The 21996-nt window shown below is 40.3% G+C and overlaps 1 protein-coding gene across 1 annotated transcript in view; it reads right to left on the bottom strand.

The window, feature by feature from the left end:
• Positions 1-838: 838 nt before the first annotated feature.
• Positions 839-21996, bottom strand: part of LOC118833545 (zinc finger protein 2 homolog) — a 26595-nt gene continuing 5437 nt past the window's right edge. Inside the window, exons 3-6 of the mRNA XM_036740912.1 lie at positions 13758-13826; positions 12844-13018; positions 12183-12296; positions 839-3827 (exon numbers count right to left, since the gene is read on the bottom strand). Coding sequence (XP_036596807.1) covers positions 1999-3827; positions 12183-12296; positions 12844-13018; positions 13758-13826 — 2187 coding nt within the window. The 3' untranslated portion in view covers positions 839-1998. The remainder of the gene's footprint in view (positions 3828-12182; positions 12297-12843; positions 13019-13757; positions 13827-21996) is intronic.

Below are 21996 nucleotides of genomic sequence, written 5' to 3'. Positions count from 1 at the left end.
TGTCATGTGGAAGAAGGATTAAATCTGCTCTACTTTTAAAAAAACAAAGCAAAACTAGAATCAATAGTAGGAAGTTGCAAATATTTAAGCTGGATATAAGTAAAAACTTCATAGTAATTAGAATGGCCCAAAAAGTCAAATGTTAACCTCAAGAGAGCTCTATGGGGAGACTGAATGATCACTTGTCAAAGATGTCAGAGAGGGAATTCTTGTTATTTGTTGAACCAGATGTCATTTGAGGTCTCTTCCAATCCTGAGAGTCTATGATCTAGTTTAACCACTATGCAAACCATGAATCTCATCTTTGTCATAGGATTTCTCTCCAATATTACTCCTCCAGCTGAAGAGTTGGATAAAGCCTTTGACTCAATCATAATATTCATGTATTTCCTCTCTATTTGTGAGTTCTTTCATATTTAATAAGAATTGGTCTGAGGAAGAGCTTTCCCATATTTCTTTCATAAAGTTTCTCTAATTATATTTTCTCTGTTGTTTAATAATACACACTGTGAGAATAAAGACTGTGCTGCATTCATTAGGACTTCTCACTTATATAAATGCTAACATAGAATTACATTCATACACTGGCTGAAGGCTTTTCCAAATTCCCTACACTCACTGGGTTTCTCTTTAACGTGAATCTTACAACACTGAATTTTTGGTGACGACACAGAGAAAGCACAGTCATAGCATGTTTCTTTACTAATTACATTAGGCCTCAGAATGCTATAAAGCTTCCTCGGTGAAATATACAGCAGTGAAAAAAGAAATTGATTTGTCTAAACCCCCAAAACAAAGTGGATTGAAGAGTGCAGTGAGAGGGGCAAGGCACCAAGTTAGTCCAAGTTGTTTTATTTGTGTGTGTCTAGAGACAGAAGAGAGAGAGAGAGAGAGAGAGAGAGAGAGAAATATATATATGTATATATATGCACACACCCCCACACACAGAGATATGAATATATACATAATACATTTATGTGTATGTATGTGTACGTTTAAGTAGCAGGAGGGCATCTCACTGGACTGGAATACATTTGAGAAACTGCACATTGCTTTCAATAAACCCCAACTGCTTCCCATTGCAAACATTCATCTCTTGAAAAACCAATATTCCAGACACTATGTGGCTTCAAATTATGGAACACCATGATCTAATTAGATTCCAAATTATAAATGACTCAAAAAGTAATAAACTCACAGTAGCAGCATGTTGCCAATCATGATTTACATTAGAGAAATAGCATAACCAATAATATGGAAGACATGTATGGCTGGAAATGGAGGGGGTTGACCAGGTAGTGAGACACAAAGGAGAGGCACACTGAATGGCACATTTGGTATCCTGAAGAAAATAAAAGAATGAAAGGAAAACCCCCAGTACAATGGGTGGCTACTCTTTGGAAGATTTGTGGAAGAACATAGATGAGAAAGTATGGAGAAGTCTCAGTCTGCATGAGCAGAAGTAACCACAAATCCATAAAGTATGCATTGTCTGGTGTTCAATGATAGCTTGGACCTGAAAGCCTCTCCAGATTCACAGCATTCATGATTATATTTCTCTCCAATAGGACTTCTATGATGTTGAACAAGGGAAGGTTTCTGACTGAAGGTTTTAAAGCTTCTCATATTCACTACCCTCAAATGGTCCCCTCCATTCTGAATTTTCAAATGTTCATGACAGTATGCAGATTCACTTAAGGATTTCCCACCATATAGGCATGTACTGGGTTTCTCCTATACACACACTAAACTTCTCTCCTGTGAGAATTATTTTATGTCTAATGAGGTTGAAAGTATGATTGAAAGTTTCCCAACATTCCATGATCATAGAAATTCTCTCCAGTGTGAATTCTATGATGCGGAATAAGCGAATGTTTTTAAGTGTTTACTACATTGTTTTCATAAGGTTTTTTACATAAATTCTCTGAAGAATAAGCAGAGTCCTTCAAATGAGCTATTTACATTGTTAAATGTATGGGACTTCTCTCCAATATGAAGTCACTGGTGATCAATAAGAGCAGGCTTCAAGAGTGAGGGCTTTTCAATATTAATTAACTCTTGCTTCTTTTCAGTGTGAATTTTCTGGTGACTAGTAAGGGTAGACTTCTTTCTATAGGCTTTCCCACATTCCTTACATTCATAGGGTTTCTCTCCCGTGTGAACTCTCTGGTGCTGAATAAGGAAAGCTCTTCTGATAAAGCATTTGCCACATTCACTACACTCATAGGGTTTTTCCCCACTATGACGTCTCTGGTGATCAATAAGTGTAGACTTCTGACTGAAAGCTTTTCCACATTCATTACATTCATGAGGTTTCTCTCCAGTATGAAGTCTCTGATGTTGAATAAGAGATGCTCGTGTACTGAATTGTTTTTTGCATTCATTACACTCATGGTGTTTGCCTCCATTATGTAATTTCTGATGTTCAATAAAAGATGGCCTGTGTCTGAAAGCCTTCCCACATGTACTACATTTATAAGGTATCTCTCCAGTGTGAAGTCTTTGATGATCAATAAGGGTAGACTTCCTCCAGTAGGCTTTACCACATTCATTACACTCATAGGGTTTCTCTCCGGTATGAATTCTCTGATGCTGAATAAGGGCAGATCTATGACTGAATGGTTTTCCACAATCACTACACTGATAGGGTTTCTCTCCTGTGTGAATTCTCTGATGCTGAATGAAATTTAGGCTTTGGGTAAAGATTTTACCACATTCATTACATTCATAGGATCGCTCTCCAGTATGAAGTCTCTGGTGATCCACAAGAGTAGACTTTTTTCTATAGGCTTTCCCACATTCATTACACTTATAGGGTTTTTCTCCCGTATGAATTCTCTGGTGTTCAATAAGCAAAGCCTTTCTAATATAGTGCTTACCACATTCGCTGCATTCATAGGGTTTTTCACCTGTGTGAAGTCTTTGATGATCAAGAAGAGCAGACTTTTGACTGCAGGCTTTCCCACATTCAGTACATTCATACGGTTTCTCTCCTGTGTGAATTCTCTGATGTCGAATAAGCAGAGACTTTCTGATAAAGCATTTATGACATTCACTACACTCATAGGGTTTTTCTCCAGTGTGAATTTTTTGATGATCAACAAAGGTAGACTTCTTATTGTAGGCTTTTCCACATACATTACACTGATAGTGTTTCCCTGCATTGTGAATTTTCTGGTGATCATTAAGAAGAGACTTCTTACTATAGGTATTTCCACATTCACTACACTCATATGTTTTTGCTCCTGTATGAATTCCCTGATGTTGTATAAGCAAAGACCTTCTGATAAAGTGTTTCCCATATTCATTACACTCATAAGTTTCCTCTCTAGTGTGAATTTTTTGATGTTCAATAAGATTTGAACTCTGTCCAAATTGTTTCCAATATACAGTATTATCACAAGGTTTCTCTTGTGCATAGTCTTTCTGATATTTAATTAAATCTGAATTTTGTTTGAATCTTTGGCCCATTTCATCCCATTGCCGTAGTCGCCCTCCCGAAAGATCTCTCTGAAACGGATCAGAATTAGAAGTTAGCCTGAAGTTTCTTCCAAATTCATTACATTCTTGACCTCTCACTCCTGTTGGAGACAGCTGGTGGAACACTGGAACTGTCCTGAAACCTCCCTCATGAGAAAGGAGCTTCCTTCCTACAGAAGATCCCCAATTTTCCTTTGGTCTTCCTTCGTATTCACAGACTTCTCCCCATTTGGATCCTTCAGAAACATTCCCTGTGAGTCTTTCCAGTATTGCCCATTGTGGTTCCACCTCTTCAGAAATTTCCTGCTTTGGAGACAGCTCATTTTTCTCAGTCCTCAATTCACAATCTAAAACAATAAATGCAAAATAGGAATATTAAAGATCAACAAGAAAGAGATAAGGTCTTGGGGTCTGTGGGACAGATAACTCAGAAAATGATGAGGAGAAGGTATGAGAAAAGCACTCTGATTTTATGTTTACTTCATATGTTCTGCTTATATAAGACCTTCCTGTCTTCTCAGATATTCTAAAATGACTTCATATGTATTAGTTGGATATCAATTAACAAATACTAGTTAAACTGAAGTGTAGATAAATCTTCCTCTTCATCCTTCCTCTTCTGTTTTGATAAGGGAGAAAACAAACAACATCCTCCTGTAGTTATGCTGGGCAACAGATGGGGCAAGTCATTAGGAAAGACTGGAGAAAAGAAAAATAGCTGATTGCAAAGCAGCCACGGCAAGCAGGGAAGAGAAGCCAATAGGAAACATTCACAACTTATCCTCACTCACTTTGCCTGAGAATCTGGCAGCCTGGGTAACCATGTTCTGGAGCATAAGGACTGATGCCACTAGAAAAAAGAAAAAGCTCCTGGGCATGCTAACTGGAATTAAAGGGGAGCTGCTCCCCCTATACAATTCACCAAATGATCCTTCAGACTGTCAGTAACTTTGGAAACCCTACTATTGCACTAAATTCCCTTCTCATGTGACCACAAAGTCCACAGAGCTAACAATGCATATGAGTCAGTTAGGTCTCTGGGATATTTACTGGGCTTGCACTCCAGTATGAAGTCCTGATCACTCCTGCCCTGAGATCCCATGTGTAAACAGAGAATGCACCAGCGGCACCTGGTCCATTATCCCAGGACCAAGGAGGGTGGGGAGTTGCTTTCTTGTGGTTAGCAAATTCTTTCCTCTTGTGATTTCCATCAGTATGATTCGAATGAAGTCTGCTAAAGCAAAAATTACTTGCCCCAGTTTACTATTCCCTGGACTTTCATCCTGATCCAGAGTAGCCCTAACCTTCCTCCCTCCATCATTCTTTATCCTCCCTTTCATTATGATCCCTGGAGGGGCCATCTCCAGTCATCCTCATCTACATCTTGCCATGGGACCCAGATGGCTCTGAAGGAAAAAGTGAGGCTGGTGACCTTGCACAGCCCTCCCTCACTTAAATCCCATTCACTTGCAAGTCATGGCATTGTCTTCCTGATGTCATGGTCCTCTTTGATAAAAAAGGATAAACAACTGCCACATGATCCCTGGAACCCCAGCCCTACCACTAAACTTCCTTTCAGCTTAATACTCACATTCCTCCCATAGAAACTTAGTTTTCTCTAGAAACCAAGCCCCCTCAATAGTTACTTTCTCATGTCCCCCGGAACACAAGAAGAAAAGTTGGCCTATTCCTCATTCATCACTGCCACTTCCAGACTTTTTTATAACCTTGACCATGAAACTTCTCCTTTGAACTTCACTCTAGTTGTCTAAATCACCCTATCCAGGATCCTTATTACTATCTTCCAGGTCACCCGCCTTACCTCCAAGAAGTATAGTACTTAGCTCATGGTCGCCATGACAACTGCTCCCCTCATACAATATCTTGTCCTCCCAGTTCTTTAATTTCCTGAATTCCCATGACCTGAATCTTTATTCCATCTCTGCCACCCAGAGAGATAGCCAAACTTTAAAACTCACCATCAACCCAGACCATGTTACTTCCATGACATAAAATTCTCTCTACTACTTCTTATCCTTACATCTCTCTGTCTCACTCCTCCTAAACCTACTTTTCATCTACACTGAAAGCTCCAATCACTCCATCTCTACCTGCCCTCTTGATCTAGCCTCATTTTTTGTGCTTCACGATCTTGATCCTCTAGTCAACCAGTTCAACTACATGCTTTATTTCACCCTCAAGTCCCATATCTCCTTGTACCACAACCATTCTGTACCACAACCATTCATACCCTGCTAATTCTCAGTGCTTGTTCACCCTCACCATCTGGTTTCTTTTATCCTACTCTCATGCTGCTAACTGCTACTGAAGAAAGTCATGAAACCATGCAGTCATGCTAACTGGGTCCATTACAAATTCATATGAACCTAATCTCAGGCTGCACAACCATCCTTTTACTCTTCCATGATTGTCTATCATAATCCTTGAAGCAGCTGATCCAAAGATGAGAGAGTCTTTGCCTCTCTCCCCAAGCACCACGTGCCACCTCCACCCTTCTTTCCCCCACTAAGAAAATTGAAGCCATCTGATGTGTGTCCTCATTTTTCCTAATCAGCATTTCAAAAATTCTCTATAGCTTTACTCATTCTCTCCTTCTTTGCTTCAACTTTAGTCAAAGGTGGCCCTCCTTACACTTGACCCCATTCCTTCCCACTATCTCTCAGAGCTTTCTCCATTTCCCATGGGAAATGCCTTTTCTTTCTCACCTTTCTCACCTTTCATCTCTTCCTAAGTATTGGTTCCTTTCCCATTACCTACAAACATGGCCAGATTTCCTCCATCTGTGAAAGACTTTCATTTGACCCTGCCATCCTATCAAGTTACCAGCCTAAATCACTCCTTTCTTTTGCTGCCAAGCCCCTAGAAAGTATTATCTACAACTTGTTCCTACACCTACTCACTTCCCAAGCACTCCTCAACTCTTTGCAATCTAATCTGGGTTACAACTCCACCCTATCACTTCACTGAAATGGCTCTTTCCAAAGTTACTGATCTCTTACCTGCTAAATTCCAATGGCCTTTCCTCAGTCATCATCCTTCTTGATAGTTCTGGTTTTTGACACTGTTGGCCAACCCTTCCTCTTTGGATACCCTCTCCTCATTTGGTTTCTGGGATACTGCCATTTCCTTCCCCAGCTCATTTGACAGATAAGGAAACTGAGACAAACAGGGTTGAGTGACTTGCCCAGGGTCACACAGCAAGTAAATGTCTGAGGCCAGATTTAAACTCAGGAAGACGCCTTCCTGACTCCAAGCCCAGCACTCTATCCACTGTGCCCCCCAGCCAGACCATTGTAACAACCTATTAATTGGTGTCTTTGTTTCTGTTCTCTTCCCTTTCCAATCTAATCTGGAGTTTCACCAGGATTTTACTCATGTTAAAGACTATAAATTATTGGGGATGTGTACATACATTTTGAGGACTCATATCCTTCATTAATGAGTCTGTTCTATTTTCCCCCTTCTTTCAATAAAATTTTCTGTGGTAATATTGTGAACTACATAATTGCAATCAGGGAAACAGGACCAACACAACCCAACTTTGGGTCCCTGACACTAGGATCACATATGTGTTAAGAGTGATGTATGAATAGACATCCTTACAAACAAGGAAGAAAGGGTAAGAGACACTTGAATATCACATGGGAACTGGTCAAAAGAAGGAAAAATAAACACACACACACACAAATACATATGCACACAAAGAGTTGGGAACAGAAATACATCTGACTCACAGAGAAATAGGAAGAAAAAGGAAGAAGCAGGGAGGGAGAGTTAGAGAATGGGTAGACTTAGGGTGCGATTAGTCCTAAGCAAAATAAATTCTAAAAATGTACAAATTTCTTTCTGAGGTGGCAAAGAATGGCAATCTTAGAGGGTACCCATAAACTGGAGAATGGACAAATCTTTGGTATGTATATGTAATGGAAAACAATTGTGCTGAACTCTTATCAGCATAATGACCAACCAGGATTCCAAAGGACCAATGATAAAACATGATCCCCACTTTCTGACAGAGAGATAAAGGACTTAAAATGCAGAATGAGAAAATATTTTTTAGGACATGACCAGTGTGGTTTTTGTTTTTCTTGTGTTTTCAATTAGGGTGAGAGAGTGAGAAGGTGATCTTGGCTGATTAAAACAAACAAAAAATTGTGTGTATGTGTGTGTGTGTATCCCAAGACTTCTTTACATATATATGCACATGTGCATTCTTCCATTCCATATCTATATCTATATCTATATCTATATCTATATCTATATCTATATCTATATCTATGCTGGAATAAATGAACAGATATAGATACGGCCTATAAGAAATTTTTTTTACTTGTACATCTTTGTAGCAAAGGTCCTGCTTTTCTTGCTTTCTCAATGGAGGGGTATGAGGGAAATGGGAAGGAGAGAAGGAAAAACTTTGAAAATAAAATGTAATTAAGAAAAAGAGAGAGTGATGCCTATTGGAGTAGGCTGTGAGTAGAAAAATATTTTTCAGACTGGTACAGAATGATTCCCAGTGATGCTTCTGTAACCAAAGCTACCTCCTAAAGCACACAGATCTACCTGGTAACTAAATTTACAAACTCTAAAGAAAAGGTGGTTGTTTGTCAATTTAGGGGATGGTTTGTGTATTAGATAGAATTTTTGAGAATTTATGATCTTATGAGAATTCTTTCTTGTGCTAGTCTAATTTTTTTCTCACTTGATTAGAAATACAGTAATTTTACATCTGATAACAAAATAATACGTATAGGACACCAAAAACCTCCAGCGTATTTGCAAGGATCCCCAACTGGTGAAGAATAAAGCAGATATTACAGAATGGATAAGCAAACCCTTTCTACATTGCCCAGGTGGACAAATATTTAAATCAACATGGAGATGTTGTGTAGCAAAAATCACATTTTCTTCCAGGGTCATAAAGGAGCCCTATGTAATAAAGTGGGACTCCCTAACAAGTCAAACTAGGCCCAGAAAAGTTACATTACAAAGCTTAGGAGCCAGTCTGAGAAGCTTGCCTTATACTTCATTAAAAAAGATCAGGACATTCTCGAAGAGCTCCCTTTTCTCTCCTTCCCACCTCATATCGCTCAGATGGTCTTTCCTCACTACCTCATCCTTCACCCCTGTCTCAAGTGAAGAGATGGCCAATTCTGTCAACTAAGATGAACCCCTTTATATGGACAAATTATCTCATTCCACCCCTTCTTCTCCAGCAGATTGTCCCTTCTATCATTCCCACTCTTTCACTATTCATCAGTCCTCAACTCCTCGCTTCCTGGTTTCCTTTAAGTCTTAGCTAAAATCTGACCTTCTGCAAGAAACCTTTCCTGGTCCTCTCTGGGCCTGGAGTCAGGAAAACCTGAGTTCAAATTCAGTCTCAGATACCTACTAGCTACATGACTTAAATCACTTAAACTTCTGTTTGCCTCAGTTTCCTCATCAATAAAACAAGGACCATAATACCACCTGCCTCCCAGGGTTATTGTGAGGCTCAAATGAGATAACAATTGTAAAGCACTTGGCGCAGAGTCTGGCACGTAGCAAATGCTGCACAAATGCTAGCTGTTGTTATTGTTATTATTATCAATCTTATTTGTACATGTTTGCTTGCATGTGATCTAGAAGAAGCAAGGGAGAGCAGTGGATAGGGCCTGGAGTCAGGAAGATGAGTTCAAATCCAACCTCAGACACTTACTGGCTATGTGACCTTGGGAAAGTCACTTAACTTCTGCCTGCCTCAGTTTTCTAAACTGTAAAATAGCACTGACCTCCCTTCCTTCATTTCCTTCCTTCTCCCCATTAGATTGTGACCTCTGTGAGGATGCATAATTGTTTTTGTGTTTCTTAGTTTCCATAGCACTTAAGACAGTGCCTGGCAACATAGTAGGTGCTTAATAAATGTTTGTTGTTAGGGGCAGCTAGGTAGCACAGTGAGTAGAGCACTGGCTCTGGAGTCAGAAGGACCTGCGTTCAAGTCTGTCCTCAAACACTTGACACAGTCTGGCCTCAAACACTTGACACACTTACTAGCTGTGTGACCTTGGGCAAGTCACTTAACTCCAATTGCCCAGCCTTCCCCCCTCCAAAAAAATGAAGAAGAAGAAATAAATGTTTGCTGTTGACTTAATTATCCATTGATCAAGGAGAAGGAAATTGTTGGTGATATGGAACCCATTCAAACCTGGAGAGAAAGATGACCATGTCAACCTAGGACTTGTTTTTGTTTGCTGTTGTCGTTTTCAGTCATTTCAGTGGTGTCTGACTTTTCATGACTCCATTTGGTATTTTCTTGGCAAAGATACTGGTGTAGTTTGCCATTTACTTCTCCAGCTCATTTTACAAATGAAGAAACTGAGGCAAACAGGGTTAAGTGACTTGCCCAGGGTCAAAAAGCAAGTAAATGTCTGAGGCCAGATTTGAACTCAGGAAGATAAGTCTTCCCGGCTCCAGGCCTATCCACTGCATGTTTACTAATAGGTAAACAGAGCCTCATCAGACATTTAGTCTAGACTGTAACCAAATAGTACAGAGAAGATATACAGCAACCAAAGATTCTAGAAGAAAAGATAGCACAAAGGAAGTAGGAGATTCTTATGAAATTCTGATTATATAATTATGAATGAGTATAAGGAAGAAAATGACAAGAATAGGAGGCAATGCAGTGTAGGTGAGAGAGCACAGTCTCTGGAGTGAGAGGACCTAGGTTCAGATCCCACAGCTAATACTACCTGTGTGACTTTGGGCAAATCACTTAACTTCCCTTGGTCTCAGTTTTCTTATCTGTAAAATGAGAAGGTTGGCCTCTGATGTCCCTTTCAGCTCTAAATCTATGATCCGATGGTATCAAGACATCTCTAATGAGCTAAAAAATTTGAAAGGATATGTAAAAAGAAATCAGTAGAAACTGTGAACAAGAAAAAATACAAAAGACTAATGTGGACCTTCAGAATAGTATCACAAATGCGAAATCCTAAAGGCTTACAAAAAATAAGGACAACAAAATGAGCAGGAACATAAAAAGGGACTAAAAAGTGATGGCTAGAACTAGGCACCAAGAAACAGTTGGCAGCAGCGAAAGACAGGAACAAGTAATAAGGAGCCAAAGCTAACCCCAGAAACCCAGGACAGCAGACAGCTCAATGCTTCACGTTAGGGGCCTAGCTTTTTATCACTGACTGCGATGAAAGGACAGGCTTTGCTAACCGTCGAGGGAAAACAGGAAGCTAGAGGGAAACAGATGACTGAATTATGGTCCTCTCTAAGTTTACCAGCCATCTACCCTGTATCTAGCCTACGTCTATTTATGTACATCTTGTCTCCCACATTAGAGTGCTCCTTGAGGGAAGGAGCTGTTTGTTGCCTTTTCTTTGTACTGCCAGTGCTTAGCAAATTCTTGCTTACTTGCTTGCTTGCTTGCTTGCTTAAATTGAGATCCAAAGAAGATTTCAAAAGCTTGGGATGGTGGGTTGAAGCTATTAAGATTAAATTTCTTTAAAAGTATTTAGTCCTTCAACTGGATTTAAAAACATAAACTGTACAATGTAGCATGGAACCAGTTGGCTAAGAAGTAGTTCATGGGGAAAACAGTGAAGATTTTCATAGACTGCAAGCCCAATATGAGTCAACAATGTGATGTAGCAGCCGAAAAAGCAAATGCAGTTTTTGGCTGTATTAATGTAAGTTGTATCCAATACAAGGAAGGTTACATTACTACTGCATTTCTGCTCTGGTTAGAATATATCTATGTTATTATGTCCAGTTTGGGAAACTATGTTTTAGGAAGTACACTGAGAAACTAGAGTATGTCCAAATAAAGGTAACCAGGATGGTGAAGAGATTTTACAAACCATGTCATATAAGTGTCAACTGAAGGAAATAGACTGGACCTAGGAGTAACATGATCATTCTTTTCAAATACCTGGAGAACCATTACATGGAAGAAAGATTTTGATTCTAGAGGGCAAAATTAAACATTTTCTTTAGAACCCTATGACCCTAGAGGACAGGAACTATTTTTGTTTTTGTCTTTGTATCTCCAGGGCTTGATGCATAGGAGGCATTTAATGAATATCTGGTGAACTGAATGAATGAATGGGTAGAAGTGACAGCGGGCCAGATTTCCTCTCAGCACAAGGAAACACTTTCTGATAATAACAGCAGGCCCAAAATGCAATGGGCTACCTTGTGAGGTAACAAATTTCCTGTCATTTGAATTGCTGATCTGCATCAGTGGAAGTTTATGTAAACAGAAATTCCCTGAACCAACAAAATCAAAGGTCCAGATAATCTCCAATGGCTATAAAAAAAAAAAAGAAAGAAAATGAGGTTTTATGAGAGAATAAGACCAAATAATGGTTTCTGTTCAATTTCTGTCAGCCTGGGATAAAAAAGCAGGTAAAAGGTTACTATAAGTCTGGTCAGAGAAAAAAGATGGACAAGAACAAAACTGCAACTTCATTTCAAATTGTATCAGTCATTGGTAAGGCTTTCTGCTCTGAAGAAATGCATACAATGCATCCTCTTCCTAAAGAGAATTTGTTCTTTTACATCTCTAGAATGAAGACCTAACAGTGGTTAGTATAGTGGTTAGTAGGTCTTTAGTATACCACTGAGCACCCAGGAGATGATCAGTAAATGGGTGTGTTCAGTGACCAAATGAGGATACCTCACTCACTCACCTGAACAGTCGCCTCTCAGCATCTCTCTCTCCTCAACTTCTGGAATGTCTAGGATCCATGGCTCTTCCCCTCGTTCTATCTGGGAGATCACATTCGGTTTGGATACTGGAAATCCTGTGCATAGGGAAGGAAATGGGGCCTGGTGATTTGTTCTGGATACACAGAGCTGTCCCAAGCTCAGTTCCAGGGTCTGGGTTTTCAGGCAGGTGAGAAGAGTAGAAAGGCCATGATAGAAGAGCCTTTGTGTTCCCAGAGGAAATGGGGTCCTGGTGATCTAGGTACATGGGGCAATTAACTAATTATGTGCTATTCACTCTTACAAGGCAGAAAACTTTCACTTCTGGGGACTCCAAATTAGATCCCAGATGATATATGCCTGGTCCTAAATCAGGAAGAAGTTTGAGTCTCCTACAAAGAGAGGCATCAAAAAGTACAGACCTAGGTAGAGTTAAGGAATCTCCTTTTCTAACTCTAAATATACCAACTCTGTCAACTGGGAAAGGGAAACAGAACTGTCCTATTTGTGAACCTCTAAAGGATTAGAAATCTGTAGTCCCTGAACCTCAAGCCCAAACCTAACAAAACTGTTCATACCCTACAGTGATTTATAAAGCAAGAAGCAAAGGGACTCAGATCTAAGTCCTGGGGAGAGGAACCTTACCCAGAGAGACCACATTCCCATAATTCTCTAGCATCACATCCTTGTAGAGGTTTCTCTGAGCAGGACCCAGATGGCTCCACTCCTCCCGGGTGAGATACACAGCCACATCTTCAAACATCATAGATGCCTGAAACATATTCCTGCGGCAGCCCAGCGATAATCCCAGTGTTCGGCCCTGGGATGAATCATATGATCATAGAAGGTCAGGGTTGGCAGGGAGTGCTGAGGCCTGTTCCTGAACAAGAATTCTCTATGCAATATCATGGAAAAATGATTGTCAAGCATTTATTCCAAGACCTATGAGGAAAGAGGTCTTGGAACTCACCACCTCTCATGGCAGCCCTTTGGTATGCTTTGGGATAGCTCAAATTGTCAGCAAAAGAGCTAGCAGCCTTGGAAAGGCAACCAGCTTGGTAGCCATTGAAAAATGATCCAATGAGGCAGAGGGTTTGCAGAGGGTCTGAGTCTGTGAAACAGACTTATGAAAGTGTGAAAATATGTGTATTTTGAGGGATTCTCAAGAAAGGGCTAGAAGACAAAATGGATTCACAAAAAAGGAGGAAAGGATGGGTTTAAAAAAAGGTACCTTCTCCAATCCTCAAACAAGAAGAATACATGGTTGAGAGACTTATCTCCAATTTGATAAGTCAAAGAGGAGGCCCCAGGGCCCAGGTGTGCAAAATCAATAAGTATATTTATGAAGGCTGAGAGGAAAGTAGCCTAGAGAACCAGTGAGTTCTGTCCATGGAGTCCCTCACCCTACTAGGCTCCCAAGGGAAGGAATACAGGCTCACATCCCTGGGGTTGAAGTGGGAGGTACAGGAGAGTAGCTGTGTAGAGAAACTCTAGCAAGGGAACGTGGCTGAGCCTACTCAAGAGAAAGCAACAATGGGATCTCAGAAAAGAAAACTTACCTGAGGCCTGGGTGGAAGAAGCTCATTTGCCATGACCTGGTCTTTTAAATGCCCCTTTGGGAGATAGGGCTGAGGGAAAAGAAGGAAATCATGTGTGAGAACAATCATGTCCTGCAATTTCCCTTCTACCTAACCTCCCTAGTCCTCCTCACCAGAGCTTCAGGAACTAGGAACCCTTTGAGGCCCTGATCAACATCAAATCAATCAACTAATTAGCAAGTATTTATTAGATAATACCTACTATGTTCCAGACACTGTGCTAGGTGCTGGGAATACAAAGAAAAGAATCAAACAATTCCTCTATTAAAGGAACATTCATCCTATCAAAGACCACATGTATACATGTATAAGTATGTGCAAAATATATATGAAAAAATTGGGGGAGGGGGAATAATTTGACATGAGGGGAATGTATCATTAGGTTAGTAGAGTCAGTAAAGGCCTCATGTAGGAGGTAGTATTTAAGCTAAGCATTGAGAAAACTAGGGATCTTAAGAGATAGAGGTGAGGAGAGTGTGCATTTCAGAGTTGGGGGACAACAAATGCAAAAGCAAGGAAACAGGAGATGGAATGCCCTGTATGAGGAACAGCACAGGCAATTTGGCTGGACTGCAGTCTGTGTGGAGGGGAGTAAGATGCAATAATGCTGGAAAGGCAGGCTCCAATCAGAGAGTGAAGAAATTTAAATGACAAACAAGGGAATTCTATATTCGATCCTAGAAGTAATAGAGAGCCACTGGAGTTTATTGGGGGGTGGGGTGGCATGTGACATGATCAGAAAATTAGGAAAATAGGATATCACTGGAAGCTATGAGGAGGGTAGATTGGACAGGGGAGATACTTGAGGCAGGGAAACTAATTGGGAAGCAATTGCAATAGTCCAGGCAAAAGATGACAATGCTAGAATGGCCCTGCATTAGAGAAAAGAAGATGCTAGAGATGCTGTAGAGGTAAAATTAACAAGACTTAAGCATCGAAAACTGGACTTGTCATAGCTTCATTCACTCAACCAGTAAACATTTCAGAGCCTAATGCATGCAGAAGACTATGCACCCCATCAATTATAACCATATCTGAAGCAGCATGACATAATGGGCAGAGTATTGTACTTTCAAGTTGGGAGAACCTGGGTCACTGGCTCTAGGCATGTGACTTTGGGCAAATCACTTCATCTCTTTAAAGCCTTTTTCCATCCACAAAATGGGGGTGTTGACATTACCTCCCTTCCAGGGCTGGCATGAGGACAACAAAGTAAACCTTAAAAGCACCACACAAATGTGAGATCATTACTTTTGTCAGTATTATTCTTAAAATTTAAAGCACTTTAGAAATCTGGGCTCCTATTTTTATCATGATTGATTGTAGATGGAAGTTGTATGCAAGATCCCCTCTGTTGTTATTCAGTTGTGACCAACTCTTCATGACCCCATTTGGGATTTTCTTGGCAAAGATACTGGAATGGTTTGCCATTTCCTTCTCCAGTTTATTTTACAAATGAGGAAACTGAGGTAGACAGGGTTAAATGGCTTGCCTAAGGTCACCTAGATAGTAAGTGTCTGAGGCTGGATTTAAACTCAGGTCTTTCCTGACTCCAGGCCCAGCTCTCTATCCACTGTGCCACCTTGCTGCCCTAAGTCCCCCTCTGAGTTTCACATTTTGTAGGCATGATTACCTATTTTGTGGAAAGAAAATACATAGCTAATTCACTGGAAGATAAGCTCAGGGTCCAAAAATCCAAGAGGAGCTAGAATGACAGGCAGAATCTATGATGAAAAGTATTAGGGATAAATGTAATGTCCTATTCTTAAGTTCAAATAAAGCAACTCCACAAATTCAGTTTGGGGGAGGCGTGGATAACAGTTGTGTGAAAAAGATCTAGGAGTTTTAGTCAACCCCAAGTCCTACATGACACAGCAGCCAGAAAAGCTAACACAATCTTATGCATTGGTATAGTACACAGAACAAAGGAGCTCATTGTCCCACTCTACTCTGTCCCAATCAGACCATATCAGAAATATTCCATTCAACTCCAAGTATCCTATTTTAGGAAAGACAGGTAAACTGGAATAATAATAGCTAGTATTTGTTTAGTGTTTTACGATCTGCAAAGTGCTTTATACAAATTATCTCTTTCATCTCATTTAGGTGGCCCAATGGACAGGGCATGGGGTCTGGAGTCAAGAAGACTGAGTTTGAATCTGGCCTCAGACACTTCCTAGCTGTGTGACCCTGGGTACGTCACTTAACTCTGTTAGCCTCAGCTTCCTCATCTGTAAAATGAGCTGGAGAAGGAAATGGCAAACCACTCCAGTATCTCTGACAAGAAAACCCCAAATGGGGTCAGGTAGAGTCAGACATGACTAAACAACAGCAACAACATAACTCACATTATATTCTCCTGGGATACTCAATACATTTAACTTCTGCCTGCCTTAATTTCCTCAACTGTAAAATCATAATCATAATATTTGTAAAGCACTTAGCACAATACCTGGCACATAGTAGATCCTTAACAAATGCCTGTTCCCCTGTTTAAAACACCCCTGTAAGGTAGGTACTATTATTATCTCCACAGACAGGGGGCCATCTCCGGTTGTCCTGATCTGTATCTTGCCACTGGACCCAGATGGCCAAACAAAAAAGTGAGGCTGGTGACTTTGCACAGCCCTCCATCACTTAAATGCAATTCACTTGCAAGTCATGGCATCACCTTCCTTATGTCATGGTCCTCTTTGAGAACAAAGGACAAACAACATCTCCACAGACAAGAAAACCTAGACCAAGAAAGGAAAATTACTTGCTTGAGCTCATACAGCTCTCTGAAGTAAGTTTCTAACTAAAGTCTTTGTGATTCCAAGTCCAACACTCTGGAATATATCCAAAGGAGGAAATCAGAATGGTGAGTTGACTAGAGACCTTGCCACATGAATAACCAGTAATGTTTTGCTTTGGGAGAAAAAGAAACGGTTGGTGGTGGGGCTCCAGAGGGAAGTCATGAAGAAAGAGGTTAGATAGAGATTTTCAAATATTTGCAAGGTTGTGAAATGGGAATGGGATGAGACTTCTTTCATTTGGCTCCAAAAGTATTGAGTAGGTGCTGAAGATCAGAAGATTTCTGCTCCTTTTAAGGAGAACAATGAGAACTTTCAGAAAAACCAGAATGGATTGTCCTGGAAGGTGGTGGGTTCCCTTTCCCTGGAGGTCTGAAAGGGAAGCTGAATAGCTATTTGTTGCGGCTATCATAGAAGGGCTTCCTGCTGAACGACCAACTAGATTCCATGACTTTTGAGGTCCCTTCCAATTCTTAGTTTCCATGATTCTCAAAAGCTTCATGAGGACTAGTTTCCTTATCTCTTCTACTCTTTCTTCCTAGTCATCAGGTCTCTGACTCACTCCAGCTTCAATCTTGCCTCAAAGACCCTCACTCTTGTTGTTCACCCAACCTAGAGTGTCTCACATCCTCCTTTAACAGTTGTTTTCTCCAACAAGCCTTCCCTGAATAATCCATCCTCCCCCCAACCACAATGATAGATCCTATTTTGTGTTCACTCAGCTCTCCATATACAGTTTGGATAATGCAAATAATGATAAGAATAATAACAATAGCAAACACTTACGTAGTGTTTTAAGGTTCCCAAAACACTCATGTCTCTCTCTGCTATGCAACTCTCATCTATGTCTTCCTATATTTGGTTGAATCTTATTAGATTTGCCTCATCATGCTAGTCACCTCTTTGGATCCTGACTATCCTACAATGTGTTAGCTATTCCTCCCACCTATATGTCATCCACAAATTTGATAAAACATACCATCTAGGTCTTAACAAATGTTGTCGATAACAAATGATAAACAGCAGAGAACCAAGAAGAGATCCCTGGAGGATTCCTCTAGAGACCTCTTTGCAAGGTGACAGTAAGTTAATAATTACTAACTTCTAGATTCAGCCATTTAACAAGTTCCAAACCCACCTAACTTTACTAGCCCATGTTTTTGCATCCTGTCCACAAGCTGTGAAGGTGGGAAAGAAGCAGGAGAATATTTCTTGGAAGAGGTAGCACCAGAAAAAAGAGGATTTCAACAGGTTAAATAAGGGGTAAGAACTTCTCCTAGGCAAAGGGGAGAGTATGAACACAAAAAGGGAATTTGGAGAGGCAAAAACCAGAATAACAGATGATTAGAGGCCCATTTTGGCTGGAAAAAAATAATAATAACATTAACTAGTGCCTTAAGGTTTGCAAAATGCTTTAAAAATATTATCTCATTTGATCCTTACAATAACCCTGGGAGATAGATGATGTTATTATCCTCATTTTATAAATGAGAAACTGAGTCTGAGAGAGGTGTAACTGGGATAAATGTAAAGTCCTGTACCTGGGCACAAACTATACAAGTACAGTAGACATATATGCTTCATGTTCTTTCCTTCATGTGAAAAATGTCTGGGGATTTTAGTAGACCGCAAGCTCAATATGAACCAACAGAACTGTAGCATGGCAGCCAAAATGGCTAATTCAATCACAAGTTATGTGAAATAAAGCATATTTTTGGAATACTAAATTAAGTTATAGGTGCCACATTTTAGAAAGGATGCTGGCAAATAAGAGAATATACAAGTGCAGTGACCATGGCAGCTAGGTGGCGCAAGGAATAGCACACCATGCCAGAAGTCAGGAAGATAAGTTCAAATCTGACCTCAGATACTTATTAGGTCACTTAACATCTGCCTGCCTCAGTTTCCTCAAATGCAGAATGAGGATAATAATTGCACCTACCTCATAGGGTTGTTGTGAGGATCAAATAAGATAACATCTATAAAGCACTCAGCACAGTGCCTGATGTGTGTGTGTGTGTGTGTGTGTGTGTGCCTGCATGTGTCTGTGTGTCTTGTGTATACATTTATGGCACTATGTAAATGCTGGCCAATTTTTACCAGTGAGAAGACTAGAGATCATGCTGTGTGAACAAAAAAAAAGGTTGAAGAAACTGGAGATATTTAACCTGGAGAAAAAAGGTTTAGGGGAGACAAGATAGCTGTTATTTAAGTCTAGAAAGACCTATCATTTGGAAGGGGGATTAGCTTGTTTTGCTCGGTACCAGAAGGATGAATTAGAACCAATGAGTAAAAATCAAAGGCACAGAGAAGTAGATTTAGGATACACATACACACACACACACACACACACACACACACACACAATTAGAACTGTCTAAAACTGGACTGAGCTGAGAAAGTAAGGTCTCCATCACTTAAGGCAGGGCTGTCCAACCTTAGATTTTTATTGAAACAATAGACAATATATTTTGATTTGCCATTTTAGTGAGAGCTCTGTGGTAGCTCAGCTTCCTTTACTAAAGCATTTATGTAAATTTCTATGCTTGTAGGCCGGCCGCATAAATCACGCTGCAGGCTGCATGTGGCCTGGGAGTCACATTTTGGACAGCCCTGACTTAAAAGTATTCACATAGATGTTGTTGAGGGAATTCGCCTTCAAGTATGGGCTCTATTAAATGGTGTTTGAGATTCTTTTCCATACAGAAATTCTGAGTCTTTGGTGAGAATAGGTTTAGACGGAGGGAAAACAGGAGAGCTTGAGGAGCTCACATCAGATGGCATCAATCTCCTCAGGAAAGAAGGTGAGGTCATCTAATTAAAGAGAGCAAAGATAGGCTGAGGGTGAAGGCCTAAGAAGGAAAGCTTTGGAACAGGTGCTACGAAGAATATTAATGGTTTACAGTGATACACACTTCAAAGTTTGCCAAGAACTTTACCGACATTTCCATCTGATCCTCACAATAATACCGTGAATTTTTATAATGGGTATCATATTGCTTGCCTTCTGAATGGATGGGAAGGGGCTTGGAGGGAGAGAATTTGGAACTCCAAAAAAATTTAAATGTTTTAAAAATGTAAAAAAATTAATTAAAAATTTTAATAATAATTCCATGAATTATGGGATACAAGTAGCATACCTATTTAAAGATGAGGATGCTGAGGTATGGAGATGTTAAGTGACTTACCAAAGTGACTTACACAAAACTAATAAATGGCAGAGTCAGAACTCAAATCCAAGTCTTCTGTTTCCGTATCCAATCCTCTTTCCACTATACCTATTTGATATTCAAAATTAATCTGTGGGGGCAGCTAGGTGGCACAGCTAGTAGAGCACCAGCCCTGGAGTCAGGAGGACCTGAGTTCAAATCCAGCCTCAGACACTTGACACACTGTGTGACCTTGGGCAAGTCACTTAACCCCAATTGTCCTGCCTTCCCCCTTCAAAAAAAAATGAATCCGTGATCTCATAGACTCGATTTTCCTTCAGTGATGTGGATCACAACCCATCTATATTACTCTTGCCTATAACCTCCCACAAATTTGCCACAGGGAGGCCACCCAATATGCTGGAGTCCTTCCTCAATTTTTCCTGATATCATGAAACTACCAGTCAGAACACTGGTTATCTGGCATCCCTCACCCTTGCAAGACCAACCCCTCTACTTCTATTATACATTTCTCTGATGAGATTTCTAACTTCTCCTCTTCAGAGTCCCTCCCTGGTGATGCTACAGCTGTCTAATACTTACCATTGCACCTCTTCATGGCCCTCTATGGGATACTCATTTTTCAGTTATTCAGAGACTATTGCGTTCCACGTCTCTCAGGTATACATAATGATAGAGCGTTAGTATGAAAAAGATGGGCCTCTGCTTCTAGGAGAAGGTTGTGGTTATTAAGGCAGTTCCTCAGTTTCCTAAAGGTCTCCTCCTCCTATTTAATTCTGGGCCCAAATCATTCATTTGTACTATCTGTCCCAGATAGCACTTGGATGCCGATATCTCTACAGTTTGTCCATCCAATTTCAAATCACAATCTGGGAAAAGGACATTCTTTGCCTACTTCATTTTTCCTATGAGGATGACCAGGTCAAACTCTTTTGGGTGGTTTGAGATCCCATCCAGGAAGTTCTACAGTATTTCTGGGGTTAAAGAAACCAGCACAATGTCATCCCCAAACAGGAGTATTTAGAGGATTTCACTCTCCACAGGGAATCCCTCTTTGACCTGGGCTCTGTGCTGGATTATCCTTCATCACAGTGGTGAATATCTTTGGCAAGCATACATCTTGTTTTATGACTCACCTGATTTTTATGATCTCAGGGCCACTGAACAAGGTTATGTCTATTGTTATGTCTTTCAAGGAATATTGTATGATTCTGATCAGGTAATATTCGTAAAATACTTAGCACAGTATCTGGCACATAGTAGGTACTTAATGTTTACTCCCTTCCCTGATGTTGTTGAAACCTTGTTGAAAGAGAGGCTTATACAGTTTAATAGTGCAATAAATCAGCATGGTTTCTCCAAGAGTATTCACTTAGCTATTTGAGAATAGGAATAAAGAAAGATATATGATGAGAGTAACCCAGGGTTGGTGGCTCCCTGCTTAGAAATAGCAGAAGGAAAAGGGGGCCAAAGAATCAAGGGTAAAAGAAAATGTATTGTGAAAATGGCTGAACCTTAGCTGAAAACTAACTAGGGAAGAAAGTGAAGGCAGAATAAGGGCAATGGACTGAGAAGAAGGAATCAAGGAATGAGAGGTCTCTTTTCTCTATCAAAGTAAGGAGCAAATTTGGAAGGAATCAAAAAGAGACTGTGATCAGAGACGAGGATTTCAGAGGTCAAGATCTTCATATCAGATAGTTCTGTGTGAAAGTGAGGTAGAATGGTAGGTAGCTGAAATAGAAGTGGAGGTCATAGAAGTTGAGAAAGTTGAAGAACTGTGAGTCTAGGGTGTTAGAATCATAATTAAAATGACAACTATAGTCTCTGAGAATGACAGCAAAATATGTAGTATAAAGGAAGATGGTGAGCCTAGTACTAAAATCACTGAGAAAGATGGGACAATGTCCTTGAGGTCAGTAAGTAGCAGTGACAACAATCATGAGAATATGGTATACCTGGATGGCCATGAACTTCAAAGGAAGAGTTGTGACAGATAACAGCAAAGCAAGGGTCTGGAAGCAACAGAAGGGGAAAGGGGTATGCTGACCCCATTCTTCTCCCATTTCCTCAAATTATGGGTCCAGAAGTAACCAACCTTAGTTGTGGTTAGGTGCCAAAAATGTAGTCTTCTCCTCCCTCAACCAATTCTAAGTGTCTGCCTCTACTTCTACAATACCTGTCACTTTTCGTTTCTTTTCCATCCCCAAAGACAGAATAACTGATTCTCTCTCTCTCTCT

This window comes from Trichosurus vulpecula, chromosome 1 (genome assembly GCF_011100635.1).
Source record: "Trichosurus vulpecula isolate mTriVul1 chromosome 1, mTriVul1.pri, whole genome shotgun sequence".
NCBI classification, from domain to species: domain Eukaryota; kingdom Metazoa; phylum Chordata; class Mammalia; order Diprotodontia; family Phalangeridae; genus Trichosurus; species Trichosurus vulpecula.
Note: the sequence above shows the minus strand (reverse complement) of the source record. Positions and strands in the feature narration are given on the sequence as shown.